Source organism: Odontesthes bonariensis, chromosome 18 (genome assembly GCF_027942865.1).
Source record: "Odontesthes bonariensis isolate fOdoBon6 chromosome 18, fOdoBon6.hap1, whole genome shotgun sequence".
Classification (NCBI taxonomy): Eukaryota; Metazoa; Chordata; class Actinopteri; order Atheriniformes; family Atherinopsidae; genus Odontesthes; species Odontesthes bonariensis.
This window is the reverse complement of record NC_134523.1, coordinates 23,979,379-23,988,513: the sequence shown is the minus strand read 5'-3', so window position 1 is coordinate 23,988,513 and position 9,135 is coordinate 23,979,379. Positions and strand designations below refer to the sequence as shown.

Genomic DNA, 9,135 nt, shown 5'->3' with positions numbered 1-9,135 from the left:
TGAATGAATCCGTTTGTTGCTTCTACAACCGCCCAGAAGCACAGTCATTGGGGGAGAGGGGGTGTACACCCTGGGCAGGTCGCCAGTCCATCACAGGGCCACACAAAGACAAACGAGACACACAAACATGCACACTACCACCACACCATTGTGCAGCCCATCTTGTGAATCTCATGTCTAAAAAAGGGTTTCAGTAAGATCATGTACAGTGATGTGATTTCATAGAAAGAAAAAAAAACTTTCACGATGGAGTACTCACTGTGAATGCTTCCATCTGAATTTCTAACTCTGAGGGATATGAGGCTACAAGCATGAAACAAAACAAGATTTTAATAAAGACAATAAAGACAAAACTAGAAAGAACTGAGCTATTACAAATATTCACATTTAAGTAATTGATGATATGATCAATGTGTCATTAATCTGTTTATCTGACTTACTGTTTGCAGGTCTTAACCCGGAAATACAGATAAGAGATTACAATAGGAAAAATGATTCACATACTTTTTTGTGAATGTTAAGTCAGAAACCAAGCTGTAAATAGATAAATGTGTTATTGTATTCAGTTACTTAGCTTTATTTGATGTTATTTTACTTTACTTTAGTACTTTCCCCCTTGTACCCTAACTGTTGCGGAGGGAGAAACTAGAACTAAAATAAAAGAGTAATACTTTATTTCTATAACAGCATAGAGAAGAAAATGTTACATTTATGAAGTCCTTTGCTCTAACGTACCCCTGTTGCTCCTGATCGCTGCTTTTTCCAGTCTGACTGTGATGGTTTTTTTAGTGTCAGCGGACTGAAACACACAGTCGTACCTCTCCCAGTCTTCAGGTGAGGTTGACAAAACGCTGTCACACCCAGAGAATGGAGGACGCAGATGCAGGAGGTTTAATTCCAAGACTTTTATTAGAGGAGCAGCAGATCAACCAGTTCCTCGTGAGAGAAGCTAAATGGGCTATGAAATATTAATCTAAGAATACACTTTCCAAAAGTGGAGAAGTATATCTATACAAAAATTATCCAAACTCAAAATCACTCCACTAGCGGAGGAGAAAACAAAAGACCATGAAACTTTACTTTTAAACTAAATGTCACTCCTACTGAGGAGGAAAACAAAAGAGCCTCTCCTAAAAATCGGAGGAAATATTCTGTGAAAGATTAACAAACAAAAAGGCCACTCCACCCAGGAGGGAAAACAAAAAGGCTATAAGCAAAATTAACTCTGTAACTTACAGGTCCTATTTTATCAAAAACTTACTCTGGGAAAACAAAATCACTCTCACGAGGATAATTACCACTGGAAACTCGGAAACGGGCTTGGGAAAAACGCTAGGATGATGCACTATACAGAGACAGATACAACACACTGGCACAAGACAGGGGGAGACGCAGACTCTTAAGCACACAGGGGTAATGGGGAACAGGTGGAATCATTCATACCACAATCAGACTGGAACACGAGAGGAAGGGCAAGTGACCTGGAACGAGAGGGAAGTTAGTCTTTCAAAATAAAACAGGAAATGACGAAACAATACATGAAACGAGACAAAAACCCAACTTAACCTCACCACGGTGTGACAAACGCTCATTTCAACACTCATCTGGAAGGTCCCATCATTATTGGGAAGGATCTCTCCATGTTCCACATCCTCATGAATCTCCTCTCCATCTCTTCTCCAGAATATCAAGACCCTTTTGGAGTAGAAACCTGTCACATGGCAGGTGAATGGAGAGGAGGGAGTCTTCTGGAGGAGAGACACTGACGGATCTTTTTGAGAAAGAAAAGGTGGGATAGAGAGAACAAGACAGAAGGAAACAGTTAATGGTGCATTTGATTCAATTCAATTCAATTCATTTTTATTTATATAGCGCCAAATACAACAAATGTCATCTCAAGGCACTTAGATAGTAAGTCCAATTCAAGCCAATTGGAATTCAATTAATTAATAATAATCATAATTCATAAAATAATCCAATTCGTTCATATAGAGCCAATTCAAAAACAATTTCCTAGCTAAGAAAACCAACAGATTGCACTGAAAACTTTTTGTTTTTCGGTCCAATCTCCCGGCCTGAGCGTGCCTGAGGCGACTGTGGAGAGAAACGACTCCCTTTAACAGGAAGAAACCTCTGGCAGAACCAGACTCAGGAAGGGTGGCCATCCGCCTCGACCAGCTGGGGTTTGAGAAGACAGAAAGGGGGGGAGGGGGGGAGGGCCGCAGCGGCGGCGGCACTGTAACACCATTCAAAGGATATCTGTTGGAACAGGGAAACACGAGTTAATGAGCACAATAATGTCACATATACATAAAGAGAGTAAAGTGAGGAAAGGTGTGACAGATGAGGCCCCCCAGCAGTCTAGGCCTATAGCAGCTTAACTATGGGATGTTTCAGGATTACCTGAGCCATCCCTATTCAAGGTAAACACAAGAAACTTGTGCTAACGAAAAAATAAATAATAAAATAAAGGACCAGACTCAGTGAGTAATTCCCTATACTCCCTATATAGATCTGCTCCTCACACCACAACAACCATCTTTTTACAGCCACAAGCTACCTCAGCCTCTCACCAACTGCACACCAGTCACAGCGGGGTGGGGATGCAAACCCTGGTTCGGGTAGGGGGAGAAATAAAAGAGGTTAAGATAAGTAGGAATGGGATTCAAACCCTGGTTCGGGTAGGGGGTAATGAAAGTATAGAGGGTGCCAGAGGTGGAGGCAGAACAAGACAAACTAGCAGACACACTATCAGATTCAAAAGACCTAACTATAAGCTTTATAAAAAAGGAAAGTTTTAAGCCTGGTCTTAAAAGTGGAAAGGGTGTCTGCTTCCCGGACATTTACTGGCAGCTTATTCCACAATAGAGGGGCCTGATAACTGAAGGCTCTGCCTCCCATTTGATGACTGTTAAAAAAGTATTCTGACTAAAGCTTGTCTCGAACATCTCAGTAAGACCTCAGACAATTATGTCACATTGCTAAAAATAACAATGCTGTTGTCTAGGACGCTAAGGGCCTCTGTGTTGGTAAACACCATCTCAACCAGAGTTCCAAGGATGGAGTGAAGAGAGGGACAATCAGACTGTCCAATCAGAGAAATCGTATCCATATCCCTTGCAAGAACACAGCATCCAGTTCAGCTATAACTAATCTCAAACACGCAGTACTCAATGTCAGATCTTTAAGTAACAAATCATTCTTAATTAATAGTTTTATTTCCTCTCACAATCTTGATTTTATGTTTTTAACTGAGACGTGGCTCGACAAAAACACAGCAAATGCAGTCCTGATTGAGTCTAGTCCACCTCACTTCAATTTTGTGTCTGAAACACGAGAAAACCAGAGGGGTGGGGGTGTTTGTGCCATGTTCAGGGACAATATACCCACCCACAAGTTGACATTTGGTTTTTTTCATCATTTGAGTATGTGTCATTCAAAATGGAGATAAAACAATCTTCCATACTTTATATCACCATTTATAAACCACCACAGAATTGTTTTATTGATGATTTTACTGAACTACTTTCAATTGTGTGCACTGCTTTTGACTGTGTAGTCATAACAGGGGACTTGAATGTGCATGTGGACGTAGCGCATAACAAGGAAGCTAAAGAGCTCACTGCTGTCCTTGAAATGTTTGGTCTAACTCAGCATGTGACTGAGCCCACCCACAACAGAGGGCACACTTTAGATGTGCTCATTTCAAGTGGTGTTGTTATTTCAAACGTGAATGTCGTCAATGTTGCTTTATCTGATCATTTTTGTGTTTTCTTCGACCCATCTACTTTACCCAAATCAGCAGCTGGGTCTGCAGTTGTTCGGGGAAGACTCATAAATGACAGAACAGGGACACAGTTTATGGAAATGATTAGGTTTGAGAACACCCTGTGTTCTGATGTTGATGATCTGTTGAACTCTTACACATCAAGTCTCTTAAATGTTTTGGATACCATTGTTCCTGTCAAGGTTAGAACGGTTAAAAGTAGGCAAAGGGCGCCATGGAGGAAAGAAGAGTCGGTCAAGGCACAAAAAAGGGAGTGCCGGAGAGCCGAGTCAAAGCTCCAGGTTCATTATGAGACTTACAAAGAAAAGCTATGTGTGTTCAACCAGACTTTGCCACCACAGTACTGAACAACTACCGGCCCATATCAAACCTGCCATTCTTAGGCAAAGTCCTAGAAAAAGTTGTATACCAACAGCTTAGTGACTTTCTCCTGTCTAACAATGCTTTTGATACTTTCCAATCAGGCTTTAGGCCCCACCACAGCACTGAGACAGCTCTGATCAAGGTGACAAACGACATCCGCCTGAACACAGATGCAAGTAGAGTCACAGTCTTAGTTCTGCTGGACCTGAGTGCTGCCTTTGACACAGTTGACCATGCGACCTTATTACAGAGGTTAGAAGACTGGGTGGGAATCTCTGGTCGTGCTTTAAACTGGTTCAAGTCCTATCTGGAGGACAGGAAATATTGTGTTGAAATTGGTAACTGTGTCTCAGACCAAATGGCTATGACCTGTGGGGTTCCCCAGGGGTCAATCCTGGGACCCGTATTGTTCAATCTGTACATGCTTCCACTAGGCCGGCTAATACGCAGCTATAATGTGTCCTACCACAATTATGCAGATGACACTCAGATCTACGTGTCACTGACGGCAGGAGAACACGAGCCTGTAGATACATTGTGTCGCTGCATCGAACAGATCAGTGTGTGGATGCAAAACAATTTCCTCCAGCTAAACTCAGACAAAACTGAAATCATTGTCTGTGGCCCACAGAAACAAAGAGAAAGGGTTATCAGTCACCTTGAGACTCTCTCTCTAAAACCTAACTATCAAGTTAGAAATCTCGGGGTAATATTGGACTCAGACCTGAACTTTAACAGCCGCATTAAATCAGTAACATCAGCAGCTTTTTACCATCTAAAAAACATTGCCAGAATCAAAGGAATAGTGTCTAAACCAGACTTAGAGAGACTAATCCATGCGTTTGTCTCCAGCAGGTTAGACTACTGTAACGGCCTGCTCTAAACAGGCTATAAGACAGCTGCAGTACATCCAGAACGCTGCTGCTCGAGTCCTGACTAGAACCAGGAAATACGACCATATTAGTCCAGTGCTCAGGTCTCTGCACTGGCTTCCTGTCGCTCAGAGAATAGACTTTAAAACAGCTCGGCTTGTGTACAAGTCTCTTCATGGTCAAGCGCCAAAGTACATCTCTGGCATGTTAAAGCCATATGAACCAACTCGGGCTCTGAGAACCTCAGGGAGGGGTCTCCTGCTGGTGCCCAGAGTCAGGACTAAACAAGGTGAGGCTGCGTTTCAGTTTTATGCTCCTAAAGTCTGGAACAGTCTTCCAGAAGATGTGAGACAGGCCTCAACTCTGACAATGTTTAAATCCAGGCTGAAAACAGTTTTATTTAGCTGTGCATATGACACCTGAAAGTATTTTATCTGCACTCTTCACTTTTTAATTAATTAATGATTATTTTAATGGGTTTGTAGCGTTATTGGGCATTCATATATGTATTAAATATAAGGATTTATAAGATGTTCTCACAGTCTCAATAAACCTTAAACCTCGAATGTAGGGCACCACCTCGCTGTTGTTTTAACTTGTTTTAAGTTACAGTCCAGGGAGGACAACTGTTAAAATCTTACGATCCTGGTATGTTAAATTAATACTCAATTAATAATCAGTCTCATATCTCGCTACTTTCGTGAAAGTTCTCGTTTGGTTGGACAGACATTACGTAAAGAAAGCATACGACACAATCTGTGATTATAACATATATATAGATATATGAACTATTTATTAAAATGATATGACCAAAGACATGAACCTTAAACAAACAGGAGATGCATTAAATATGGGTGATTATATAAGACACTTAGTGAATGGAAAATAAAATAAGGGAATGGAGGGATACTGGATTCAAATAGTTTAGGTTGGGTTACTATTTGACGCTAAATACTGACATTTTGGATTAATTTATCATTCTGTGAAAGCCTCGAGACATCCATCAAACCCACTTTAAGGTGAAAACAGGTCGGTCTTACTGTGCTGAAGTTCTGTTTACTCAGCTCGGAACACGGCAGGTGGTGGCCACGCGGGGTCCGAGGGGATTTCTCTCGGTTCCGCTCTCTGGGCCTTCCTTGTTGTGGTGGCTGACTTTAGCGGACTTTGTAGTTGCTTCTTTTCACCGGGAAACGGGAACGATGGTGCCGAGGGCTTTACTGTGGGATGATCCTCAGAGTGTCAGAGTTGGTCCGTTGCTGCTTCCTCTGATGAAGCGAACTTAAGTTCACAGAAGATTAATAAAAAGTTGCTTGGAGTTGGCTTCTTGGTAGGAAAAGGTGATGATGGCGTGAAACAGCGGAGGTTAGGATGTGCGACGTAAAAAGGACATGGATGACGATGGACGAACAAAAACACGGGAAACGTGTATCTTCAGACTTCATTCTGTTTCTTTGTTCGGGTCTTTCTTCCTCGTCTTTCCTTGGGTCCTTCTGCCATCTTCTTCCTCCCTCCTGTCGTCTTCTGCAACGCTCATCCTCTCATCTTTCCGCTCTCTTCAAGTCTCTCCAAATCTGGGAAACTGAACAACTGAAGAACAAATCAACTCTCCGAACAACTGTGATCTGCTGAAACTCTCATCAACTCTCTGTAAACTCTTTTCTGGGTTCGGATTCGCGGGCTCCGTGGTTTGACTCGCGGAGGCGGGGCATGACGTAGGCTTACACTACTCTTTCAGCCAATGATATGCCTGAACTGTGGTGACGTCTGCCTGGGTGTCTGTGTGAGGTGAGATCTGTATTCAACATTTATATGGGGATTTCTGGATAAAACAAAGAAACTCTTATTTCTCCATTACTCTGTCTCATAGAACATTTGTCTCGGTGATTCTGAAAACACCACAACTTGTTAAGATATGCAGATTAAAGATATAACATAGACTTGTGATATAAAGACATCAAATAACACAACATGATACAGACGATTATGAGTCTCAAAATTCAGATGAATATCTGTAAAGTCGTGACATATGAATAGCGAACCACACAATGTTAATTTCCTGTGTTAACAATGGGGATACCAAACAAATACCAAATAGATACCGAAGGGACATCGTTAGAAGTTAATAGTTGCATATATCTTGTCCATTTTACTGAGTCCTCTGGGATTTAAATGTTCAACTATTCAACACTGCAGACCACAAGGGGGCAATGTTGTTCCATCGGCTGGTTGCGCATTTTCCCACAAGATCAGTTCTCTGTCAATATTTAATCCAGAATCGTACAAATTGTCTTTATATGCGTCTTGTGATCTAGCTGGAAACCTGAAAGAAATTGTATATCAAACACATTTCATATAGTTTTAAGATTCGACTAAAAGTGAGTCTTAGTAAGGTATTCTCAGTTCGTGTGTAGCCATCTGGTCTCTTTCTCTGGTGGAAAGGGGTTAAAGTGTCAACTTTGATTTATGGTCCGGATAAGATAGTAAGGTCTCCCACTTTTCCAACTGAAAGATTCTTTGTTCATTTGAGTTTATTCCAATTTTATGGCAAGCGTCTGTTGGTGTTCGACTCCCTGAAAAGCTTTCAAAGGGCCGAAGGTTTTTGTAAATTAGGCAGTTTTCTGTCTCTCTTTCCTTTGTGGAAAGAAAATGAAGATCTGGTTTTTATCCACATACGTAAACATCCCCCGATAGGAATGTTGGTATCGTCAGAGGCTTCAAAGCCTCTTAATCCACACGGCACTGTGACTGCTACAGGTTTTTAATTTCTTTATTTTATTTTTTATTTCTTTTTAATGATTTTATTGCCTTCTTGTGATTTTATGTAGCTGTGAAGCACTTTGAATTGCCCTGTGTATGAATTGTGCTCTATAAATAAAATTGCCTTGCCTTGCCTTGCCATATGCCACCTTTAATGTAATGGAGATCATGACAGTAACTGAACAGTGTCAAACCATTTCAGCTCTTCTCCAAACCACTGATGGATCTCTCCTTCATACAAAGCATTCTTATAACCTTTTACATTTAAGCTTCCTTTGTAAAAAGGGTGAAAACACTGGCTTGTCAAACCTTTAACCCTAATGAAAATAATTGTTAATACAATGCAAATAAACAACTGGGACACACAAGAGAAAATCGCCCACTCTAATTGCTGTATGTTATCCTGCTTGTCAATATATTGATTTCAGTCAACAAGCTGAATATCAGCTGATGATGGTGTTGGACAATATATCTGTGCATCCTTAATAAAAATAAAAACATTCAGAGAAGAAGAGAGGAGATCTGTTGTTATGCTTCACAGCAAGGCAATCACAGTGTTGGCACTGATATGGTGCTGCTTCTGTTCCCAAGGAAAAAAATCTGTAAACTTATTTCCTAATTATGTACTCAGTATCATAGTCTTAGCTTTGACTGAAAGTAACAACACAGCATCATGAACTGCTAAACTGTTAATCTCTGGTGCCTTGTTGGAGCTCAATCAAACTGTAATGCCACAGAAAAGGACCAAATGAAGGTGCTGAGCAGACTGATACTTTTATACACTGTACATTCAGTCAGAGAAAAATGTATGAACATTGTTTTATCCATGAAATACGGAATTGTGTTACTCTACCTGGTCTCAGCAGATGGTTGTAGGCAGAAAGATGTAAAAAACGAGTGCAAATTCCAATCACATTCTGGATGGCTGCTATTTCTTCTTCCTGAATGTCCCATTTTGGTTTGATGATGGCAGCCAGCGGACTGTGAGCAATCCATGTAATATTCTCTTTTCTCAGGTCCAATTCCAAAAGGTCCTCGCCATTATAAGCAGACTGTACAAAAGGGACGATATCTCCAGTCGCATCATTCGATTCAATGCCTATCATACCCTGTAGGATGTGGACATCTGAGCAAGACAAACAGACAGCAGCTGACACAGATGTATGGATGTACGAACAGTAACAACCAACATGAAACATACACCTGCTCCTTACCTTCATCAGGGTTAAGTTCCTTCAGCGTATCAATATTGATCTTAAACACAGGGGGCCAACAATGAAAACACTGTCCATCGGCTACATTCAAGAACGGTGCATTACAGAAAAGGGACATTCTTTCAAGGTAAAGTGGATCTAT

General features: G+C 41.1%; 1 protein-coding gene across 1 annotated transcript; it reads right to left on the bottom strand.

Annotated features, from left to right (window-relative positions):
* Window positions 1-241: 241 nt before the first annotated feature.
* On the bottom strand, window positions 242-8,901 carry LOC142367376 (major histocompatibility complex class I-related protein 1-like). Its single transcript, XM_075449342.1, has 4 exons — window positions 8,633-8,901; window positions 1,567-1,771; window positions 736-851; window positions 242-303 (listed from the first exon to the last, which is right to left on the bottom strand). The coding sequence occupies exons 1-4, from the start codon at window positions 8,883-8,885 to the stop codon at window positions 242-244; spliced, it is 636 nt and encodes a 211-aa protein (XP_075305457.1). The 5' UTR covers window positions 8,886-8,901.
* Between the last annotated feature and the right edge of the window lie 234 nt (window positions 8,902-9,135).

What these genes read in the sequence shown, in the direction of transcription:
- LOC142367376 (XM_075449342.1), bottom strand. Translation starts at nt 8,885, where the DNA reads ATGATAGGCATTGAATCGAATGATGCGACTGGAGATATCGTCCCTTTT. An exon ending in GTTTGTCACACCGTGGTGAG is followed by an intron (nt 852 to 1,566) that starts GTTAAGTTGGGT and finishes TGGGTGTGACAG; the next exon opens with CGTTTTGTCAACCTCACCTG. An exon ending in AGCGATCAGGAGCAACAGGG is followed by an intron (nt 304 to 735) that starts GTACGTTAGAGC and finishes TCATGCTTGTAG; the next exon opens with CCTCATATCCCTCAGAGTTA.